A 24024-nucleotide genomic window follows, 5' to 3' on the forward strand; every position below is an offset into this window, starting at 1 on the left:
TTGCAAAATGCTTTTCTGCCTACATTTTCTCACATGAGTGAATGAAGTCCTTAGTGCTTTGATAGCATGTGTTTGTCATTTGCTCCGTTTCATTGCTGTAAAATACATGTGGCTGGAGTGCTGTAGAGATTCATACACGCTGTGTCTGACTGCTTAGCCAGAATTTATAGTATCTTCAGGTTGATTTACTTCCTCAAATTATGGACTACTTGTCCTATCACCAATGAGACATAGGCTAGGCCACGTCGATACTGCGTTTTGAACCTCAGTTTTGTGTTCTCTAAATGTGAGGCATATTGCTGTGCCTTTTCCTATCCAGAAAGAGACTGTAAAGATCAAAGCTGGTTAAATTACTTTTTGCTAGATACTCCTTAAAGCTAATAGCATTCATTCTCTTGAAAGACAAGTAAAGGTACGTAAGACCTAAGGGCCACCACAGCATATGAAATGAAAAATGTTGTTATTGTAGTTTGGGAACATGCAGAGAAGGCCCCTAATTTATATCTTACTTTGCTCAACATGTTTATGGAGGAAAGTGAGAAGTTGGTGCAACCGAAAAATCTTAACATGAATGCCTTTGTTTTTCTCATGTTTTAGGAGCTTAAAATATTCTTGTTTCTTGACTTAATAATTTGAATTTCGTTGTTACTTATAACATTATGTGAAGTTATTAGATATCATAGATCTGTTCACAGAGAATATGTAATAATTACAGATACCAAGTTGTTTTCGCTAACTGACTGCAAATTAAATTAGTTCAGAGAAATACTTTTCTTCTTGCCTAGTGATTTCTAAAGAGGTTCATCTGGAGCCACAACAGCAAGTGGAGCCATGACTAATGATATTGTCCTAGTGGCTGGGTCTGCGGGGTCATTCGACCAGGCTGCTAATTCCGTGATCTCCATTACATTGTGTAGGTTCTCCAAGACATGGTTCCTCCTAAAAAGCACTTACTTAGGCATCAACCTGCAAATGCCCAGATTGGCCTGATGGAGGGGAATACGTTTTGCACAACCCTGCAGCCCCGATTGTTTACAATGGATCTAAATGTTGTGGAACACAAGGTTTTCTACACAGAGGTACTTTCTTTGGAGTTTCTTTGGAGTTTCTTTTCTTTCTGGGAGTTGGACTAGATGATCTATATGGTCCCTTCCAACTCTAAAAAAAATTCAGTGAAATTCAGTGAAATTCTTTTTGTGTTCTCATGTTTGAATGTAGACACTTAAGTAGTGATAGTGTTTGAACTGTCATTGTTAAAAATACATCTTGTCTCTGTGCACTTTAAACTCTCACCAAAATGTAAAGATTTATCTGTTGAAACATGTACTGGGGTCTGCTTTTACCTACAAAATAATAGCTCTGAGCTAAGCAGAATATTAATGTATGTGAAATACAGTCAACTAACTTTGGTTATACTCCTACTCTAGTAGCGCTAACTTTTGTATTTAGGTCTTATTTTATGCCCCACGTATCTGTTAAATAAATTGTCCTACCACCAAAACGTAGATATGGTTTGTTAAGGTTTTTGAGTCCCTGACAGTTTAAGTAAAATGGGATATAAAACTAGTGTGTAGATTGAACTTGGAGAAACGGTCTAGTCCCTTGGTTTGCTACCTGTTGTCTCCAAACAAGAAGAATAGAATTTTTGCCTGTTGGTGAAATTTGGAGGTTAACTAGTGTGTTTGCATAAACTTGGCTCTTTGAGGAAACAAGACTCAAAAGGTAACTGACAGTACCCCTTCAAATGCGATTCACCATGCTCTGCTAAAACGATTGTTTATTTTTTTTTCCCTAGTTACTGAATTTGTGTGAGGCTGAAGATGTTGCCTTAATGAAACTACCTTGTTACAAAAGTCTCCCATCACTCGTACCTCTCCGGATTGCAGCCTTAAGTAAGTCAAACTTCCTAAACCCACTTTGATGTAGATGAGTGTCCTTGTGAGCGAGGGGCAATCTTCTTCCCAACATCAGCAGAAAACTTGGGCACTTGAAGACTGATGACTGCTCTCGAGAGGTCACAGTTTAATGGAGAATAATGGGAAAGCATCGCTGCTTTCTTAATGACTAGCATTTAGTTTCTGAAATGAACCCAAAATATTTTTAGACTAATTATGTTATATAGCATTAGGAAAACTTTAGAACACTGTTAATAGAACTTCCATTATTTTACTATTTTATGATGCCTGTTGCTTTTGGCAAAGCATGCTATGCTTTAGCTGTTTGTAATTTAAGATGAAATAAAAGAAACTTGAAGAGAAGAAATGTAGGATTAGGATCTTTTTTTCCATCTCTTTTGAAATTGAGCTAACAAAGAGAACAAATTTACTTTGATATTTGCAGATGCTCTAGCTGCCTGCAATTACTTGCCCCAGTCGAGAGAGAAAATCATTGCTGCACTTTTCAAGGCACTTAATTCAACCAATAACGAACTGCAGGAGGCGGGAGAAGCGTGCATGAGGAAGGTCAGTGTATTGGAACAGTGCTGGGTTTGGGCCATTGTTCTCTGCTTCACTTCCTTCTTACAAAGCTTCTTGGGAAAATTCTCTACAGGAAATCATGACTGCTGTGTTCAGTTTTCCTTAGTGACACCAATATAATTAAGTTTCTCTCAGATGTGGGGTTTTGGGGGTTTGAATTTAGCCATAAAAATTTCTTCTGGTTGAATTAAGCATTACAAACTCTTGGACAAGGACCAGGGTAAGTCTTTTGGTTTTTCTGTTTGTCTGGTCTTTGTAAATGTATCTCCTTTTCTTCAGAAACAGTGTCAGTTTCACAAATGTGCATCTCTGGCTTGATTGTAAAAGCTTGTCTCGTGTTTCTTCTCTGTTCCTAAAAGGAGTGGTAGAGACCTGGTGTGGTTTAACCGCAGGGGGCAGCTGGGACTGCTGTCCCCTGGCACAGGTCTCCCCTTCCCCCAGCAGGGCAGGGAGAAGGGGGAGAAAAGGAGGGGAAGGGAAAAATACCAAACCTGTGGGTTGAGATAAAGACAGTTTAATAGAACAATATCAGCAAAGGAAAATAGCAATAATAACAATATTAATAACAACACAAGTCACTCTCAGCACCCGGTGAATTGGTGAATTGGCATGGTCCTGAGCAGTCATCATGGATGCACACAGATAGAGCAGACTTGTGTGTTCCAATTGCTCTCAGGCAGATTCAGAGCAGCTCTTAACAAAGCAGAGTCTAAATAGTTTGTCCATAGGTGTATATTTAATTTATAGCTATAGCATTTTTTCAGTCCACCTGTAATTAAGATCTCCTACTGGATTATTTTATGGAATCTCTTACCGTGAGTCAGAAATGCTTAAGTGCTTCCCAAATCCATCTTGTCACTATATATATTTCCAGCAGTAAATGTTATTTAAGCTATTACATTCTGAAAGGAAAAAATGAAAAAAAAAAAAAATCAAGACAGCAGAATTTATTTGAAGAAAGGTGCCTGCAGGAAATGCTCCCCTCTCCATCTGTGTCCTGTGCTCTCTTGCAGTTCTTGGAAGGAGCTACCATCGAGGTTGATCAGATTCATACCCACATGAGACCGTTGCTGATGATGCTGGGAGACTACCGCAGTCTGACACTGAACGTTGTCAATCGTCTAACGTCTGTCACCAGACTCTTTCCAAACTCCTTTAACGATAAATTCTGTGATCAGATGATGGTAAGCCCCTTCCAGTTTTCTTTGGCTCTTCCAGAAGGAGTTTTCTTTTAGCTAGTATTTGTATTGTTGAAAAGTCAAAGAACAATTCAGAAGTGACTCAATGAATGTATTGGAAATGAAAGATTTTTGTTTCACAATTAATTTAAAAAAAAAATAATCTTTAAACATTTTGAGTTAATTTCTGAAGAGCTACTAAAGCAGAAAGTCAAGAGACGTTCTTTTCTAGTGGAGACATTCCTAGGTATGCTGAGGTCTGCTTGGACAAGTTTACCTTTAAGCAAGGTGCTGGCAGAACAATACGCTAGAGAAACCCTTGAAGATGCGTTTTACTTCCTAGTGGGCTGAGTCTGTTTTGGTGATTGTCTTGATTTATGAAACGGTGGAAGGTATTGCCCTTATTTGCAATTTTTAAACTCTTTGTACTTTAGCCATGGATATTTAAATATTTAAATGCATAGATATCAAGCAAATAATTAAACAAGGGTAAGCCTATCAGACTTTGGATTTTTGTGCCTTTTAATGTATGTACCCTTAGAACCTCTGCCTTCTTGAATATGGAGAGCACTTTTAGCAACAATAAACTCCTCAATCTGAGGGAATGAAAATAACTATCCATTTTCCCCTTTGTTTTCTTCAAACAATCATTTCTGCCTCTGTTTCTTCTTTTCTTGTAGCATATGCTGTCATTTGGTAAAACAGAACAGTACAATTATAAGACTAATACTAATTATCCTCTCTTTATAGCAACACCTGCGTAAATGGATGGAAGTTGTAGTTATTACACACAAAGGTGGACAACGGAGTGATGGAAATGTAAGTTAATGAATGCTTTTATGTGGGAAGACAAGAAATAAATAGTATTAATGTTTTGGAATTACGGAACTCAGTCAGTTGTAAATGTTACAAATTTATGTTATTGTAAATGCCATAACTGATTACACACCGGTGTTTTGTTACAAGCTAATGAACTTATATGTATATTGAATATTTGTTACAAATCTTAGTAAGAGGAGCTTCTTATCTGCTGACAAGGGTTACTTTAAAGCTTTTACTTTATATAGGTTGGTGTGGGAACAGCTCAGAGGTTTGTATTTTTTTTCTCAGGATTTTCTGCTTAGAATTCTGTTCTTCATTAGAGTGGCTGATGAGCTCAGCACCATAATCCCTCCTTTTTCACTAATATGTTTGATGTTTGTAACATAGTTTTTTGAAAATTATACTGAATAATAATGTAATGCCAGTTAATTTTAAGTATAATCTGTGAAAAGCAAGTTCAGTATTTACCAGTTGAAGTCACGTTAAAATCTTGCCCATCCAAAGTAATGGCCTCAGTGTTGAACTATGGAAGCTGATCAGTTTTCTTGTAAATGGAAAATTACAGAGTGTAATGCCAACAGTGTGGGAATTCCTGCTTCAGTGTTGCTTCATGTAGATTACCAGAAGCCTCATAATTCTATTAAGATTTTATTAATAACTTCTATTAATATACATTATTGCAACTAGGAAAAAATTTGGGGGGGATTATATAAATTTATTTGTTTTTCAAATTAGATTGAAATTAGATTGGCTTTTTATTTCTCTCAAAACATGGAAATGGCTTAATGGCTTTCCATTACTCTTTCCTGTCATTGCAAAGAGAGCTTTTAAATCTAATTTAGTCGTTGCTTTGTATTTGACCCAGATGTTCTCTAATGGAGTAGAACTTGTTCCTTATGTTTAAACTTAAAAACTGTGCATTTTTCGGTTAAAGACTTATATTTTATTCAGCTCAAAGTAGTTCTAAGACCTTCATGTTCTTCTTTTGCGGTTCACTTTTCCTGAAATGTGATGATTACAGATGCCTTGTGGATCTTTTTTAGAAATAGTCTTTCGAACTACAACGTGGCACCTCTAGAGCAGTTTTTAGTTGTCTCTAAGTCACATTTAATTGTGAATTCTTCTGATTTTAATGTTTTCTGTTGATGTTTTCTATGTAGTTGTGTGTTTAGTCTCCTTAACCTGTAATTTTTTTTTAAGTGTTGGTTTAAAACCTGTGTGTGTTGAGGGGAGGTGCACACCAGAGACTTGAAAAGGGATCTACTGTCCCTCCTTGAGGGAGAAGTCTATGGGAATGTTTTCAAATAGAATTGTGTGACTGCAAAGCTGATTGAATTATTACTATTTCCCCCCTAGATGTTGCTCTAAAGTTTCTGTAGAAATCAGAACTCTAGGAAAATGAAGGAGGGCACAGACAGCATGGTCTTTACACAACGGCTGTGGCACTCTGTTCATGTACCCACGTGTGAATGCTGATTCTAGACAAGCTAAAAACTTCAGCCATCTCAGTTATAAATGCTACATAACAATTAACAGTTATTGCAAAGATCCACATGGATGCCACAATATGTAAGATTCACCTAAATAAGCCCTACCGTGTTCCTGAGCTGTGACTGGGCTGGTTAGGGAAATGAACAGATTGAAGCATAACACATGAAGTAGTGATTAAGATCTTATTCATTGGCCCAGTGAGCGAAATCTTTGATTCAAATCCCTTTTTCCTCTCTTCCCTGCCTCCCCAAGGAAAGGTGTGGGGTTTTAGGTCATGTCGGGTGATTGAAAGCCAAGTTTTGAATAGGTGGTCGCCTCCGACTGCTGCTCGTGGGCAGGGGCACCACGGCAGAAATCCTGCGTTAGAGGCTGTTAGAAGGACTTCATATCTTGGAAGTTCTAGTATGGAAAGTGGTTTCATAATTGATGCTGGTCACATTTGTCTTTGAAGATGCTAAAATACTGTTCCCCCTGACTTAATAATCTCCAATATCTTTTTATTCAGTACAAATACTTGAGAAGCTATGTCTGAACAATGCACAAGTAGAAAAAAAGGATACTTTTCATCCTAATTCTTAGAAGAGCAATTCAGAGCATGGGAGATACTCATTGTCTCCATTCTTCCAGCTTGAGATGAGAAAATAACCCTGCTGAAGTCAGTTTCTGACTGCAACCTGAAGAATAGCATATACTGATTTGTTAATTTATTTGATATTTTTGTGGGCTTTTTCTTTTCATGCTGTGACTTCTGTTTTGGTTCAGCCTGCCGTGGAAGGGGTAGAGGTGAGAAACTCAGTGGAGGCACCAGGAAGTTCTTTGTTGTTGTGGTTTTTTTTGTTTGTTTTTAATTTTTTTGTTTTGTTTTGTTTTTTAAGCTGTGATTTGTTAGTTTTAATGTTGTGTTTTGGGCAGAGTGCATTGTGCCTTTGAGTGCAGTGCTGTGAATCGTCTCCTGTTTGTCTGTGGCAGAGCTGTTTCGATAGCGTTGCTGTTGAGGATGCTGAGCATGTTTGTGCCAGGAGGAGCAGGGGTTTTAGTTTCTGGGAAGGCCTAAGTGCTTTTGCAGGACTTTATACGTGTTCTCGGTCCTGAACTCAGCCCGTCAGAGTAGTCTCCTGGGGGTGTCTCTGGACAGATCATGCTCAAGGAGTGGGGCCTAATACTTGGTGTTTAAATTCAGTTGAGGACATGCAATGCACTCGGTAATACTCTTTTGTACACTGCATACTAAAAATTGGGTTCAGAGGGGTGATGAGGGTGGATGTTTTGTTTTGTTTTTTCCTTTCCCTTTTCTTACTGAAGAAAATCCATACTCTGTTTAACTGAAATACAGTCCCCACTTAAACTACACACTGAAAGAAAGCCACACAACTATTTTGGAGACCGGGAGTATTTAATATCTGGTGGGAGAAGAGAGCTAACTTTTCTTTGAAGTAACCAGCTGTTTGGAGGATTCACTGAGCAGTGCAGTGAGAAGCTGTGTCTGCTGCCAGCCTCTCCGGGGCCCTGGGGGGGTGAGGAGTCGGTTAGAAAGGGGGGTCTGGCTTTTTGAGGCATGAGCCGCTTGGGGGAGTGCAGGCAGCGCTCCCCAGCTCCCCCTCACCACTGTCATTGCACACTGTTTAGCTCTTACCTGTAAAACACCACTACACTGACAAAGAAAATAAAATTAAACCATGATATTACAAGGGGGAAGGGCAGAGTTGCACAGGAGAAATTTTCTCCGTACGTCGTGGTAAGTAGATGATGTAAATTCCTTAACCGTTCGCATTTGGTTCCTGGCTATGCTAATAGAGAGAGCGGGGAAAACCAGTAGGATGTGTGGTACTGGTTTTATAAGTTTAGCTGGTAATATTAATATAATCATGTTTCTTTTTGCCTGTAGGAAATGAAGATTTGTTCAGCAATTATAAATTTATTCCATCTGATCCCAGCTGCCCCTCAGACTTTGGTTAAACCTCTGCTGGAAGTGGTCATGAAAACAGAACGAGCGATGTTAATTGAGGTAAAAGTGGAAGTTAACATTACTGATATTTTTACTTTATTGTAATTTTAAACACTAGTATATAACAATTATGCTATTTTAAACATGGTGTGGGAACATTTGATACAATAATTACATATGCTCTTCAGGCCTTTCAGGAGGTGTTAACATTTGTCTTAGACTCTGAAAAGTTTTGAAATTGTCAATAAATTCTCATTGTAGAAGTTACAAACATTTTGTATCTGCATAAATGCCAAGTCAAACCTATTTTTCTGAGTGCTAGTAAATTAGTAGAAAACACTGTACGTTTTTAATTTAAGCTTTGTGAACCTTTCAGGCTGGCAGTCCATTCAGGGAACCACTGATAAAGTTTTTGACGCGTCATCCATCCCAGACTGTGGAGCTGTTCATGATGGAAGCCACTTTAAATGACCCACAGTGGAGCAGAATGTTCATGGTAAGCTGTGTGGGGAGGGGAGCGGGAAAAACCCTCCTCTTCACAAATCTGATGAATGAGAAGTTTTTCATGTTCTCCATCTTTTTTTTCCCTGTATGATCTTGGAGTCTTTAGTCAGGGTCTTACTCTGACTGTAGGGTGCCCGTTCTGCGTTTGGTATTTGTTTGTCCTGAGATATTGATTTCATACCTTTCCAGATCGTATAGGATTATTACTGAAGCCGTAGAGGTAATTTTTTTATATATGAAATATAACCTCTGCAGCTTTAGTGAGGAATATAAAAGCTACAGGAATGATACAGCCTTTTGGTAATTTTGCTTTTAAAGGTTGTTATTAAAATTATTTCTTCCCCTTCATCAGAGTTTCTTAAAACATAAAGATGCCAAACCCCTACGCGATGTACTGGCAGCTAATCCCAACCGCTTTATCACTCTGCTCTTACCGGTTGGCACCCAAGCAGCGGTCAGACCCGGTTCTCCCAGCACTACCACCATGCGGCTCGACCTTCAGTTTCAGGCTATCAAGGTATTGGTTTATGCCTGTTTGTCTCTGCACTAGACAGTTAAACCCCCTTCAGCTCCCTAGCTGTTGTATGCAGCTTCCTATGTCTGTGGATGTTATAGCTTGTACAAAACCACTTGTAAAAATGTAGAACGTTTGTAGTCAGCGTCACTCTAGGAAGGGAAGAGAGACTCAAATGAGCTCTACTTTTTTAAATCAACCAAGATACAAGAGGAAAATATGGCAACAAACTTTTTTTTTTAAAAAAGAAATGTCTTTAAAAATTGATCTAAGCTAGTTTTAATTTGACTCTTTTTGGAATATTTTAGAACCCTTAATTGACCTTAAGGAAGTGCTTTTATATAATTCTTTTCTCCTGCCAGATCTGTTGTATGTTGACTGTGCATTTGTCTTGTTTTGCTTTTGACAGATCATAAGTATTATTGTTAAGAATGATGAATGCTGGTTAGCAAATCAGCATTCCCTGGTGAACCAGCTGAAACGTGTGTGGGTGAGCGAGGCTTTTCAGGAGAGACACCGTAAAGAGAATATGGCTGCGACGAATTGGAAGGAACCCAAGCTATTAGCATACTGCTTACTCAATTACTGCAAGTACGTAAAACATGGATTTCCTATACCTTGTGTAAAGTTTTTTATAAAGTTTGAAAATACTGTACAGGTATTCAGGGGTACTGAAAATGGTTTGCAGTTACTGAAGAGAAGGTTTAATATATTTCATAATATGGCTGTTAGCTCAACCCACGCCTCTGGTGCTGCCTGCTCTCAGCTCTCTGCTCATTTCAAACCGGGATTAGTTTCTCCACCAAGTCATCAGCACAGTAGTTTGGTTGAGTATTTTTTCACAGAAGCTTTTTATTTTATGTGTTTTTACAGAAGGAATTATGGTGATATAGAGTTGCTCTTCCAGTTGCTTCGGGCTTTTACGGGTCGATTTCTCTGCAATATGACTTTCTTAAAGGAATACATGGAAGAAGACATCCCCAAAAACTACAGTATTCCCCAAAAACGGGCTTTGTTCTTCCGGTTTGTAGACTTCAACGACCCAAACTTTGGAGATGAGCTCAAAGCCAAGGTAACTAAAGCAATTAAATCAAAGCAGTGTGGTATTTAGGTTTAATTTTCTTCTTGGGAACTAGGGCAACAAAACTCGCTTACTTAAATGTCAACGAGTTTGATAATTGGCAGAGCCATTTAGGTGAAAATATCATACCTGAAGAAAAGTGATAATAAACAGAGACAGCAATTCATCTTGCTTTCAGCGCTGACTACTTCAGTTTACACTTTCTAAGAATCTTTGCCCTTGGAAGGGGGAAGGCAAGGGAAAAAACCCATGTGTATCTGTTTCTTAAGGCTTTACTTATAGCTCCCTTTTGTGACGCAGTGAGTGTGTCTAACATGCAGGTTTGCCTAGGAAATGACTCGAATGTTGACTGCCGTTACAAAATCCGATAGCTGAGAATAACTGGGGTTTTGTTTATATTCTGTAGGTGCTGCAGCATATCCTGAATCCAGCTTTCTTGTACAGTTTTGAAAAGGGAGAAGGTGAACAGCTGCTGGGACCCCCAAACCCAGAAGGAGATAATCCAGAAAGCATCACCAGTGTTTTTATTACAAAGGTGATAATCCTTGGTGGCATTTAAAGTTGTTCCTCTCATTTGGCTTTTCAATCCTGATTTGAATTAGTTGCGCTGTTTCCAACTACTCTGATCAGTTATATCAAACTGCATCATAACTTGAACTGTTGGGAGATCCACCAGCCATCGGTAGGACTGGGATATAATTTTGGGTTTGTGATGTCTTTAGGCCTCAAATGTCTGTCTTTAGAAATGGGCCTCACATGGCTGCAATCCCAGGGTTTTTCACAAGCAAAGCTTTCAGTGGCTGAACATCAGTGTCACTCACTTTGGTTTCATTGAACAAGTTAGCAGCTGTGAAGTAGATGATGTTGCAGATGAGGATGGTGGGTTTTGTTTTGGTTCTTTTTTAATAGTTTAGCACTTTGGATTTTCCCAGATGTGTTCATTTCTTAAAAGTTCTCACCTCAGAGTGGTGTTTTGTGGGTGTGAAACTGAATCAGGAAGGTGGTTATAGTTACTAGGCATCTTAGAATACACTCAAAAAGAAAAAAAAAACTAGGACTTTGCTTTTATAGATAATGAAGTTTAGGATTTTTGTTTTGTTTTGTTTTTTCTCACCTTCCTCCTCTCCTCTTTGCCCATCCCTGGAACTAGGTACTTGATCCGGAAAAGCAGGCGGATATGCTGGATTCTCTCAGGATATACCTCTTGCAGTTTGCCACGCTTCTGGTTGAGCACGCTCCGCACCACATCCATGACAATAACAAAAACCGCAACAGCAAACTGCGGCGCCTGATGACGTTTGCGTGGCCTTGCCTCCTGTCCAAGGCCTGCGTGGACCCGGCGTGCAAATACAGCGGGCATCTGCTGCTGGCACACATCATCGCAAAATTCGCTATACATAAGAAGATAGTTCTGCAGGTATTGACTCCGGGCTTGTATTCGTACATTTCAGGGGTGTGGATAAGCTCCGTAGTATCTTTTATTTTAGAATGCAGAGTAGATGGTGCACAGTAGTTCTGGATAATTAGTGTGCAAATAACAGTTAAATTCATACGCAACAAACAAATACAGAAGGAGCCACCCAAATATTAATACAAGTTTATTGGGGAATAAGACTACAGAAAGAAGTTTGAAGATAAGTGAAAACAGAGGGTAGGTGGAACAATGAAAAGTCCTTTAGGGTGAATTAATGTAATGTTTCTTCATTTAAGAGAGACGGACATTTCATTTGAGACAGAATGTGGGGAGTGAAGGAAAACTTCAAATTGGACAGTGGAGAAGGAGGAAGAAAAAGGGAAAATAGAAGAGGCAGGAGCACAGGCTGTATACTTCTAGTGATGAGCTATCACCATATATTTACCAAATTTAGGGGCCTTCAGGAAAAAAATCGTGTTGTTTAGAATATGTGTGTTGTAGTTGCTCTTTCTTTATAAATGCTTCATTTTTGTAAGTAAGTACAATATTACTGTTGATCACAAACTCTGCTGTTTAGGTTTTTCACAGCCTTCTAAAAGCTCATGCGATGGAGGCCCGAGCTATCGTCAGGCAAGCGATGGCGATTCTGACTCCAGCTGTGCCTGCCCGCATGGAGGACGGGCATCAGATGCTGACCCACTGGACACGAAAAATCATTGTGGAAGAGGGTCATACAGTGCCCCAGCTAGTCCATATTCTGCACTTGATAGTACAACATTTCAAGGTAGTTGTGCTGGTTGTTCAGCAGTCACTGGGTCTCAGATATCATTGAGGTGAACTGCAGTTTGATTAGAAAATAGCGTAATCTGCTTTATATGGTTTAGCTTCAACGGGTATCAGCTGTCGGCAAAGATACTTACTAAAACTGAAAGCAGCTATTAACATTAAATAGCAAACCACCTGTTAAGCTTTATCATGACTGCAGTTAGAACTCAAACTGTTAGGTGGAAGCCTGCGAGATTGATTCATTGCACGTGCGTTAGCAGTACGTTAGCACTGGGAAGATTCTTTAAGAGTTGGTCAAAAAGAATATAGTTCTGTACTTTTTTTAAACCTTCAGTAATCCTTGTTTGTTTGACTTCAAATATTCTGTGGAGCTAACTTAGGAACTTTTATCTCCTAACTTTTATATGTTGGGAAACACTAAACAAATGGGGGAATGCTGAGAATGTCAGTAGAGCATTTTTGAAAACACATATTAAAATATGACCCAAAGTGACAGCTAATACACATTTCTGTCACTTTTCAGGAATCAATGCCTGAATGCTTTTTGATAAAGTAGCAGTGTGTGTTCATGTGTGAGTTGTAGCTCTCTAAAGGGATTGGTAACCAATTAGAGTGATTGATCCTTGAGAAAAATCGTGTATCTTTAAAAGAACGTCTTCATTTGGGTACATGAAATCAGTAGCCACTACTAAAAATTGTAGCCATAATTTTATTATCAAAGTACCAGCTACTTTTCCTGATTGCAAAATTTGAGCATGGTACAAATACAGCAGACTTTGGGTTTAAAGACTGTTTTACCATTTTGCTTTATTTGATCTCTGTGTTCTTTGGGTCGAAGTTTATTGGTTAATGGCTAACATGACTGTGAAACCATCTTTGCAGGTTTATTATCCAGTGAGACATCACTTGGTTCAGCATATGGTTAGTGCCATGCAGAGACTGGGCTTCACTCCCAGCGTTACCATAGAGCAAAGAAAATTAGCTGTGGATCTTGCTGAAGTAGTTATTAAATGGGAATTGCAAAGAATTAAAGACCAGCAGGTAGGAAGTCTAAATAAACCAGTAAAGATTGAATTGTTACACAGTTAAATGATTTTTTAACATGCCCATTGCTGGTATTTCAGCCGGATTCAGATATGGATTCAGGCACAAGTGGAGAAGGAGCCAGTTCTGCCTCATCTGCTGTTAAAAGAGGATTATCTGTGGATTCTGGCCAAGAAGTGAAACGATTCAGGACAGCGACAGGAGCAATAAGTGCTGTAAGAAAAAAATGAGGTTTTGTTCAGAGACTCTGAAATTATAACCTACACTGACTAAGCAATTTAGTGTAATTGCTTTTTCCACATAACTTGAAACTCGCTGAACTGAGGGTTATACTTTTGGAAAATATTTAAAATCTGTTCTGCTTCTTGTTGTTGTCCTCCTTCAGCGTTGCTCATGGGGTTGTGTGTTGTTACATGCAGGTGTTTGGACGTAGCCAGTCCTTGCCGGGAGCGGATGCGCTTCTTTCTAAGCCGATTGACAAGCAGCACACGGACACGGTTGTGAATTTCTTGATCAGAATTGCCTGCCAGGTACTGGGTTTGTTCCGATATGCAAATATCAGTGTGGCGTTAGTAGCCAAATCCAGAAACGCCTCTTTTCATAAGAGTCCTTCTGTGCTTGGGTTGTTCTAGTGTTTGCATACTCCCTTTTGCTGAAAGGCTAGAAACTAATGTGAAATTGTACAAAAGTAAAATGTTTTTATTTAAAGGAGGAAAGAAATTGAATTTTATAACCAGTTTCTGCATGTTTTTCATTTCACAAATGATGGGTATTATTCATGAGGTATGCTTGTAGCTTCTTGGTGTTGGTGTTGTGTGTTTAGAGCTGGATGCAGGGAGCATGCACTTTGAAATTAAAACTTTTAATGGGAATGGTTACCATCCAGGTTTTGAAATTGAAAGAGTCTTAGTTTTACTGTGCTGTTGATCACTTCTAGTGTTTTGTTTGTTTGTTCTTTACTTTCTCTCTTCAAGCAAGTACTATATCAGGAGTGACATGATTGCAATAGATGTGACTAGGAGAATTTGGCTGGAGCCAGGGAAAGACTTAAAAAGTTCCCATAAGGGTTTTTTCTTAATTCATTTATGTATTTGCCTGATGCTGCAAAGTGTGCTTGTTCAATTGCCTAGATTTAATGGCAAGAATATTTTCCCCCAAAACTAAAGAATATTTAGAGAGTTCAATAGGGAAAGACTATGTCAATTACATATCTAAGGATAACGCTTGTCATTGTATTTTCAAGATCACATACGTGGAATTACTTCTTTTCATGCAGCATGTAGAACTCAAGCTTTTAATCAAATTTTGTTAAGAATTAACTTTTCTAGAGTGGGGAAAATTAGGTGGATGTAGCTCAAAGCTGACAAATGTTATGGCTTCTGCAGCAGCCTCAGCTGGTAGGTAAGGTGGGATTTTATACTCCACAGTCCATTGCATAGATTCGATGTGCTCCTGAAGTCTAAAGATGAGTTACATACAGAGCTGCGTGTGTTTGTGGATACCTTGCAAACAGAAAAGGTTAACCATCTTGAGCATGTTCACAGTTGTAGTAATAAAAGATGGGATGAAACTTTTTTTTAAATATACCTTTGGGTGATTTGGGGTAATTAGCTGGCAGTTTAGACACCGGTTCTGATGTCTACTCTTCTTAGTTGTCAGCTTTTCATGCAGTTAAATACTGGGGGACTGTACTGATAAAGCTACTTAAGCTCATCCATTTCAGAAATAAGAAATTATATGCTTGCTTGAAATGCATAATAAATTAATGAGTTGGTTACAAAAGGGTGTCATTTTGTTAACTCTGATTAATTGCTAGGTAAATGACAACTCAAACACTGCTGGATCTCCTGGGGAATTGCTGTCTCGCCGCTGTGTCAACCTCCTGAAGACGGCTTTACGGCCAGACATGTGGCCCAAGTCGGAGCTGAAGTTGCAGTGGTTTGATAAGCTGCTAATGACCGTGGTAGGTGACAGTCTGGGCCTGTGGGTCCTTAGGTTTCACTAGCACGTGTTGGTAGAATACTAGTGATCTCTGGATGCTGATTTTTATAGTGTTAATCTTTTCTCCTTTGCAGTGAAATACATAAATTGTTAAGTATGTGAATTGCATCAGTGGTTATAATTTGTATAGCTGCAGTACTTGCAAATATTAAAATAGACCTACGAGGAGGTGGAAAAACTTCCTGTATTTGATTTTGAAGTAGGTTGTAGTTTGCTTGTTTGGATGGCCTGCTGGTTGCTGCTTTTTTTTGGTTCTGTTAGTAGAGAGTTTTACAAACTGAGATGGATTTTCATTAGTTCCTAGTTTTCTGGCTACGTAATGGTAACATGAAGTTCACAGAAAGGCTGGCTTCCTGTATTTGATGATACAACCTATTTTGTTTATCATCTGTATGCTGTTTGTGTGCTTTTTGCTATATAATAAGATTTTCTACACCTGTTTTATTTGTATCAAGCTATTGAATAGACTGGCAACTCTTACTGCGTTAAACTTTTAGGAGCCCTCTTGATGTCACTTTCTTGTTTCTTTGAAAAAAGGAGTAATATATATCCTACTTATGGAAACTTTAAAGTGTCCAAGACTACATGAATATTTGCTGTGGCCCATTTTTTCCAAATATACTCTGCTTTTATAATGCTGTTGTCTTTACGGAGATCGACGTGAAGCATTGCTAGTGTAGAAGCCTCAACCTTACTCCAGAATTTCAGCAGATTTGATCTGGAATTACTAATCTGTGTAATATTTGTGTGATTTTTTTCCCCTCGCTGCCTTTTTCTCTGTGGTCTCTTTAGGAACAACCCAATCAGGCCAACTTTGCCAACATCTGCACTGGTTTGGAAGTCCTGAGCTTCCTGCTGACGGTGCTGCAGCCCCCTGCGGTGCTGAGCAGCTTCAAGCCGCTGCAGCGCGGCGTCGCCGCCTGCATGACCTGCGGCAACACCAAGGTCCTGAGAGCAGTCCACAGCCTGCTTTCCCGCCTGATGGGCATTTTCCCCACAGAACCAAGTGCGTGGTATTTTCTTCCTCCTTTTACCCTTTATTGCTGCGTAACTTCAGGGATTAAGGGCGGGGTGGAGACACTCCGTGCAATGTGCTAATATTCTGTTTTATGATTCCTGCGTTTAATGGTCCATTTTAGCTTGCACTTCCAACCTCTGTTTAAAAAAAGAAAAGCTGAAATAAGTAGTCATGTGGAATACATCGTTATCCATTGACATAAAAGCTTAATAACGTGTGGCTGTCATAACTTTGGTTCAAGAAACGCATGCTATAAATTTAATGTGTTTTTGCGATTATAGTTTTTCAGCTTCAGAAGTGCAGTTTTTTAGTTGTTAAGCTTTGCTGTTTTGCTAAAACAAGGAAGGGAGATGAGAGTGTAAAAAGAAAGAAGTAATATGCCATGTCTTAATAGAAACTAATTTAGATGAATCTTTTCTTAAAAAAATACCAAAAACTTAGTAATCTCTGACTTCTCGCCAAAGGAGTTATTCTGAAGTAGTGGTACACTGTTACAGAGACACAGCGCTATGTAATAAAGTGGTTTATATAAATGAGGGATCTGCTTGTGTTACTGTGGTTTATTAGCAAGGTGAAGTGCCAGGGAAGGTATAGCTGAGCGTGTGTTCACAGTGTGCCTGTTGTGTTGGCTGATGTCACCAAAAGTAAACACATCTCTCTAAACGCTGCAGGTACCTCAAGCGTAGCTTCGAAGTACGAGGAGCTGGAGTGCCTTTACGCTGCTGTTGGAAAGGTCATTTATGAAGGACTTACTAATTATGAGAAGGCCACTAATGCTAACCCTTCCCAGCTCTTTGGTGAGTTCGCATCTCTCTGGCAGACGCACATGGAGTGTGGTTCATGAGTATGGGCTTTATCACAGGCTTTTGTTTTCCATAAGAAAACTGGAAACGAAAAAGACTAAACCTTAGACTGAAGTTGAGACTGAAATTTTTCTTCAGATCTACCCGGATTTCTAGTCTTTGCAACTGGGGCAGTCCCAGACTGCTGTGGTGGCAGGACAAAACACAGCGAGAACATTCCCTGTGCTCTTTCATAGAAGGAGAACATCCGCATTGAAAACCTGGGTCTCACTCCTGTCGTGCTCAGCACAAGGTTCACTCCCTACCTGTTGTTTTTCCCCGCAGGCACTTTAATGATTCTGAAGTCTGCCTGCAGTAACAACCCCAGCTACATCGACAGGCTGATTTCTGTGTTCATGCGGTCCCTGCAGAAGATGGTCAGGGAACACCTGAACCCACAGGCGGCCGCAGGGACAGCCGAAGCAAATACAGGTATTACATTCCATGAGCTAAGGATGGTAATGGTTAAAAGTCTTGCAAAGTATCGAAATCCCTTCATCCTAAAGGGACTCAGGTGGTTCTGTAGGCTTTTGTGTGCATTATTACACATTGAGAAATACTGCAGCATTAGTGAGAAATATTACTCAAGTAGTGAAGGATAAAAATACACTTTGAGTTCCTGTTACTTGCTTGAATACCTGAATTTCAGTATTAACCCAAACATTTCAGTCAATGGTTAGTGAACATTTGTTGAGCTACAGCATATTTAAAAATACTGAGATTCTTTAATTCTTGAAGAGTATGTAGGGTTGAGGGGGGAGGAGCTGAATTTTTTTTGATTGTTCTGTGCTTTCACTTTTTTTTTCTTTTTTTTTTCACTTCTTCCTATTGGATAATTTAACAAACAGTTGTTCCAGTATTAACTTGTTGGAGCGGATGCTTTTGTTTTTGTCTTAAAATAGCATCTTTTTCAGTCTGTACAGTTCTGTCTGTCATCAAATGAATTAAGTCATGAGTCATTGAAAAAAATAATCAGATGTTCTTGTAGAAGAAAATTCAATGCTAGTAAAGAGCACAGTAATTTAGTAATGAAAAAGCTACTGAACAAAATCCTTGGAAAGAATTGCTGCTGTTAGATTCCCAGCTCATAGTTTAATTAGGTAAATGAGAACCTTGTGAATTTTATTAACACTGAGAAACAATTGGAAAATGATTAAATCTGACAGATAAGCAGGTCAAGAAATTACCAGAAGGGAGTGGGTGTGCTGCATCCCAGGTATTTCTTTCACAAGTGTAGTTGCAGTTTTTCAGCACTGGGCTTCTGTAGTGCCTTTTACCAGAGACCTGCTGAAATGCCACCACACGGGCTCTAGTAGTTTGAATGGAGTTGGGGTTTTTTTCGGAAAGAGTCTGTCCCAATTGTTAAGGCATGGAAAGTATAATACTGAAAACATTATTTCCAGGTAACAGATATTGTTGTTGCTATTTTAAAAATTAAAGCATCTTGAAAATTTCTTGACTGGGTGTCTTATAGGTGTACACATAATCCTAATCCTTTTTTTCATCCGTAGCAGGTACAAGTGAGCTGGTGATGCTAAGCCTGGACCTTGTGAAAACTCGCCTGGCTGTGATGAGCATGGAAATGAGGAAAAATTTTATACAAGCTATTCTAACGTCTCTCATTGAAAAATCTACTGATGCCAAAATTCTTCGTGCAGTGGTAAAAATAGTGGAAGAATGGGTGAAAAACAATTCCCCAATGGCAGCTAATCAGGTAAATTGAGAAGATATAGTCATTACTGCTCTCAAATACTTCAACAACTATAACTCACTGTTAGAATTCAGCAGGTTTGGACAGTGAGGTGTGGAGGGGTCATTAATATGTTTAGAGGCCCTTGATGAGGTTTGGAATATTTTGCATCCCCTGTGCAAGTCACTGGAGTTAAAGATGCTTAGCGTTTCATAGGCTTCTCTCAGGTGTTTGATCCCCAGTGCTGTTTTGCTGACAACTTGTTTTAAAGTAAAAGTTTTAAAATATGTTTCACATGAACTTGGATAGAGAGATTCTTCTTCAGGAGAAGGATGACTAATGCTGGTTTAAATCCAGTTATTCCTGTAACATCTTGTGGCCTCCTCAATTTGCCGTATTTTCTGTTAGAGTTGAGTACTTGACAATCTAGAGCTGTATAAAAGGACCTACACTTTTAAAAATACATGTTAGGTTTTTGTAATCATTGAACAACTTAAACCTGCTTTTAGTCATGATTTTAAAATTCTCTAGCATATATTAGAAGGATAAATGCTTGAGTTATTTTTCTTTCCAAGAACTATGACCTACCAAGCTGTTTTTCAGTACTTTAGAAGTGAAAGAGTGATATAAAGGATGGCTGAGGTGTACTTTGAATGTGCTAGTTCTCTGCTTGTTTTAAGATGAATTGACAAAATTAATCATGTCTTCTTTGAACACAGACACCCACTCTCCGGGAGAAGTCCATTTTACTGGTGAAAATGATGACTTACATTGAAAAGCGTTTTCCAGAAGACCTTGAATTAAATGCCCAGTTCTTAGACCTTGTTAACTATGTCTATAGGTAATTATACCAATTAATCATTTATTGCAGCTTATTGGTTCATAATTTGTACCATATATGACCTTCATAACATGCCATCAATCTTCTTAGGTCTGAATTAAGTGATTTCCGCCCCCTCCACCCATCAGTGAAATCAAATCAGTTCATTTCACTGAGACCACAATATGTGTTTATGAAAGACAGTTTGAAAATAGAAGTTCCTTAGGATTTCCTTTTTGGCTCCCTAGAATATCTCCACTGCCCCGACCTCTTCCTTTCCCAAGGTACCAGGGCCCCCTTGTAGCTGACTGTATTCTGGACACTGTGGTCTTTGTGTACAGATCTTTTCACATCTGTATTTTTTCTCTTGGAAATTTATTGTCAAATGCACTTTCAGGAGAGTTACTTTGCAAGCTAAACTGGCAGGTTTTGTAACATGATGAAATAATGAAAACAGTTACCCTATCAAAAAAGGCGGGTATTTAATTTTGTGCTGACGATTCCCATTATTTCGCGTTACTGTACTTGAGCTGCTGCCTTTTCTGGTTACCTGTGCAAAGCCCCGCTGCCAGGGGCTGTGCAATGCCATTTGGTGTTTCAAGCAAGATACAGATGTGGCTGAAATTATTTCACAATTATGATAAGGTTTTATCCTGAAAGAGTTTTTGTGATAGTTTGGGGGCAGTTTTCTAACAAGCAGCACTATTTTCTTTGCTGCTGCTCTCAAAATGCTGCACCTGGGTGCACGCCGCCTCCCGTGGGCTTCTACAGTGTCACCTTGGTTTTCAGTATTTTATATACAAACCATAGAAAGCTTCTCTGTCTAATGTCTCTGTCATTTCATCTTTATTCATTTTAGGGATGAGAATCTCTCTGGTAGCGAACTTACTGCTAAACTGGAGCCGGCCTTTCTCTCGGGTTTGCGTTGTGCCCAGCCACTCATACGAGCCAAATTTTTTGAGGTCTTTGACAATTCCATGAAACGTCGTGTTTATGAGCGCCTGCTTTATGTGACCTGTTCTCAGAACTGGGAAGCAATGGGAAATCACTTTTGGATAAAACAGTGTATCGAGGTAGGGGAATTATTTGTATCAGAAATACAATTACAATTTGAAAAATATATTCCCCATTTTTCTTGACTGTATGTAGAAGCATTATGCAAAGTATGTCTTGTAGTATGCATTATCTGTATCAAAGGTGAAAAGACCAAGTGTGCTGTCTCATAACTCCAGTGGTACTAAAAATAAATACATTGTCTAAATTGTGAAATACCATGTTAATATTGGAAAGTGGCTTTACTGTCAACCTTTAAAATCTATTTTCTGTGTGAAAAGCTTAATGACCAGCTTAATACTTCTTAAGGAAATCCATCTCTTATAAAGATGGTGATTATAAAAAAAAATACAAGAATTGTGGTAGTAGATGATTTCAAGAAAACCGTTAAGGCTTGAATGTCTGTGCCGGTGGTGTGACAACCGTGAGGTGGGATTGCGTTGAAATGAAATTGCATTGTTGGGTGGTTTATTTAAAACAAACCTTTTTTTTTTTCTTCTTTTTAAAAAATGTGCATATTAAAACACGAGTTTAAAGTGATTGTGAGGATAACTTTGTACTCATAAAAGTATTAGAACTCCTCCCAGAGAGATAAAAACCAGCATTGTGAGGTTTTTCCACATCCTTTTTGGGAGGTCTTCCATTATAATGGGGAGAGTCTGTGTACAAAATACAGAATTTAGTCATAGAAGGTTCCTGTTTATTCAGCATTTTTGGGAGAGGCTGAAAAAACAATCCTGAAAGTATTAAAAACGAACTTCAAAATGTTGGCAAAATGTGATCAGATTAAGTGTTTTTATTTTAGTGTATTTATTGAATAAAGGTGATAAACAGGCCTTAAATATATTATTGCAACTTTTATCTTGTTGATAACTATTAAACGATAGTGATGTTTTCCTTGAAATACTGCAGTACAAGGTGTATTTAATACCTCTCCTTGCTTTTTGCCGTCCCAGCTGCTGCTGGCGGTGTGCGAGAGGAACACCACCATCGGGACGAGCTGCCAGGGGGCCATGCTGCCCTCCATCACCAACGTCATCAACCTCGCCGACAGCCACGACAGGGCCGCCTTCGCCATGGTCACCCACGTCAAACAGGAGCCTCGGGAGAGGGAGAACAGCGAGTCCAAAGAAGAGGTAACTTTGGGAAAATACTGGAGAAAAAGAAATCTTTGTGATGGAAGATAGAAGCCCTTCCTAGTTTCTCATCAAATCGGTTTGTTTGGAGAGTGTCTGGAAGACGATGTGCAGAGATTGGTCAGCGTGTCTTGCGTTTAATACCTCGCAGTTCAATCACACACGGGTTTCTCAGAATGGGCATTAGGTCATTTACCCCTTTCTTTGCTATAGCAATTCTATACCTGAACCTGCAGAACTAGCAGAAATAAACAGCGAGACCTGAATGAGTTCATTGGGAGGGTATTTTGTATTTGTTTGGAAAAAAAAAAGCAAAAGTACTCAGAAACTATCTGCATGCTTTGAGTTGTTTCCTTCTGTACAGGACGTTGAAATAGACATTGAACTGGCTCCGGGAGATCAGACCAGCACGCCTAAAACAAAGGAGCTTTCCGAGAAGGACATTGGCAATCAGCTGCACATGTTGACCAACCGCCACGACAAATTTCTTGACTCTCTCCGAGAAGTGAAGGTTGGTACAGGTCGTTGGTTTCCTGACAAATCATTTTACTGCTGAAAGCTTCAAACTGACCTGACACTCATTTTTTAATCTGACATATCTGATTTCTTAGCTGATGTTTTTTCCTGTAGACATCTCTTATAATCTGATGTAATTTCTTGTTTGCATAGGTAAAAAATTGGTAAACATTAGTTGTTACTGTATCGCTTTCCTACAAAGCTAAATTTCATCCTCCTCCATCTGTAAGTGTATTTTAACTGTTCAGTTAAGAAAATCGTGATAGCAAAGATCGGAATCAAAAAAGCATATTGGCATCTTTTGTTTAAATAATTTCTAAGAAGATAGTTTTAGCTGAAAGATTTGTTGAAATAATTGTCCCAGTAGTAACAGTTCTGTCCAATTAACTTGATCATTCCCATTACCAAAGTCATCACCTTCTTTCAGTAATGAATCAGTCTCAATCACCATGAAGATAAGATTACATTCGTGTTACAGTAGTCTGTACTGCTAAAGGAAACGTAGTTTTGATACGTTGGTTGGAAAAAACATTTGCATTACTGTTTAAACAACTGTATAACTGCGAACTGGTTTTCCATAGTATTAACTGTATTTTTCCCATTTCTCTTTCTTTTTGATCCTAGACTGGAGCATTGCTGAGTGCCTTTGTTCAGTTATGTCATATTTCTACACCTTTAGCAGAGAAGACTTGGATACAGCTTTTTTCGCGACTTTGGAAAATCTTGTCTGACAGACAGCAACATGTGAGACTCTCTCTTTGTAAATGCCCGGTGTTTCAGGAAATGTATTTGTGTGATAAATGACTTGTTTGCTTGCTTTGGGAAGTTTGCCTTTTCTTTGTGAGTAGTGAATGCTGTGTACCTCTATCAGTACTTCTTTTGAAATAAATAGGGGCCTTCAATTTACAAAGAGAAATACACTTACCAAATGATTGTTCCCTGTATTAACAAGATTTTTAATCTAAATTCTCTAATTGAGGAATCTGAATGAAGAGATTAACTGTCCTTTCTGGGTTTTTTTCCAGGCTCTAGCAGGCGAAATAAGCCCTTTCCTGTGCAGTGGTAGCCATCAGGTGCAGCGGGATTGCCAGCCCAGCGCGCTGAACTGCTTTGTGGAAGCAATGTCACAGTGTGTTCCCCCCATCCCCATCAGACCCTGTGTCCTGAAGTACCTGGGTAAAACTCACAACCTCTGGTTTCGTTCTACGCTGATGCTGGAACATCAAGCCTTCGAGAAAGGACTGAGTCTACAAATAAAGCCTAAACAGACAACAGAATTTTATGAGCAGGAAAGCATAACTCCTCCTCAGCAGGTAGCGTTCTGTTAATACCTTATCAAATGGGAAGAGAAAAACCCAGTGACAGTGTAGTACAATAGTATCAGAGAATCATTTGGGTTGGAAAAGACCCTTAAGATCATTGAGTCCAACTGTAAACCCAGCACTTCCAAGGTACCTCTAACCCATGTCCCTCCGCACCAGCTCTACACAAATTTTAAATGTGTCCAGGGATGGTGACTCCACCGCTTCCCTGGGCAGCCTCTTCCAAGGCTTGACGACCCTTTCAGTGAAGGAATTTTTCCCAGTATCCATCCTGAACCTCCCCTGGTGCAACTTGAGGCTATTTCCTCTTGTCCCATCTCCTGTTCCTTGGGAGAAGATACCGACACCCCCTGGCTACACCCTTCTTTCA

General features: G+C 39.1%; 1 protein-coding gene across 3 annotated transcripts in view; it reads left to right on the forward strand.

Annotated features, from left to right (window-relative positions):
* The window catches only part of TRRAP (transformation/transcription domain associated protein), a 79902-nt gene that overhangs the window by 22215 nt on the left and 33663 nt on the right, over window positions 1-24024 (forward strand). Inside the window, exons 26-54 of one of the 3 annotated variants that reach the window (XM_074158805.1) lie at window positions 918-1079; window positions 1796-1892; window positions 2341-2462; window positions 3491-3661; window positions 4406-4474; window positions 6548-6599; window positions 6729-6751; window positions 7854-7973; window positions 8290-8409; window positions 8770-8934; window positions 9341-9522; window positions 9805-10003; window positions 10419-10547; window positions 11163-11429; window positions 12004-12210; window positions 13095-13253; window positions 13337-13471; window positions 13676-13786; window positions 15073-15219; window positions 16050-16263; window positions 16947-17072; window positions 17403-17549; window positions 18632-18831; window positions 19527-19648; window positions 20487-20700; window positions 21637-21816; window positions 22181-22327; window positions 22957-23076; window positions 23358-23645. In XM_074158805.1, coding sequence (XP_074014906.1) covers window positions 918-1079; window positions 1796-1892; window positions 2341-2462; window positions 3491-3661; window positions 4406-4474; window positions 6548-6599; window positions 6729-6751; window positions 7854-7973; window positions 8290-8409; window positions 8770-8934; window positions 9341-9522; window positions 9805-10003; window positions 10419-10547; window positions 11163-11429; window positions 12004-12210; window positions 13095-13253; window positions 13337-13471; window positions 13676-13786; window positions 15073-15219; window positions 16050-16263; window positions 16947-17072; window positions 17403-17549; window positions 18632-18831; window positions 19527-19648; window positions 20487-20700; window positions 21637-21816; window positions 22181-22327; window positions 22957-23076; window positions 23358-23645 — 4395 coding nt within the window. Of the gene's footprint in view, window positions 1-917; window positions 1080-1795; window positions 1893-2340; window positions 2463-3490; window positions 3662-4405; window positions 4475-6547; window positions 6600-6728; window positions 6752-7851; window positions 7974-8289; window positions 8410-8769; window positions 8935-9340; window positions 9523-9804; window positions 10004-10418; window positions 10548-11162; window positions 11430-12003; window positions 12211-13094; window positions 13254-13336; window positions 13472-13675; window positions 13787-15072; window positions 15220-16049; window positions 16264-16946; window positions 17073-17402; window positions 17550-18631; window positions 18832-19526; window positions 19649-20486; window positions 20701-21636; window positions 21817-22180; window positions 22328-22956; window positions 23077-23357; window positions 23646-24024 lie in introns of all 3 variants that reach the window. The other 2 variants (XM_074158806.1, XM_074158807.1) reach the window with 2 other exon arrangements.

This window comes from Numenius arquata, chromosome 14 (genome assembly GCF_964106895.1).
Source record: "Numenius arquata chromosome 14, bNumArq3.hap1.1, whole genome shotgun sequence".
Taxonomy (NCBI): Eukaryota; Metazoa; Chordata; class Aves; order Charadriiformes; family Scolopacidae; genus Numenius; species Numenius arquata.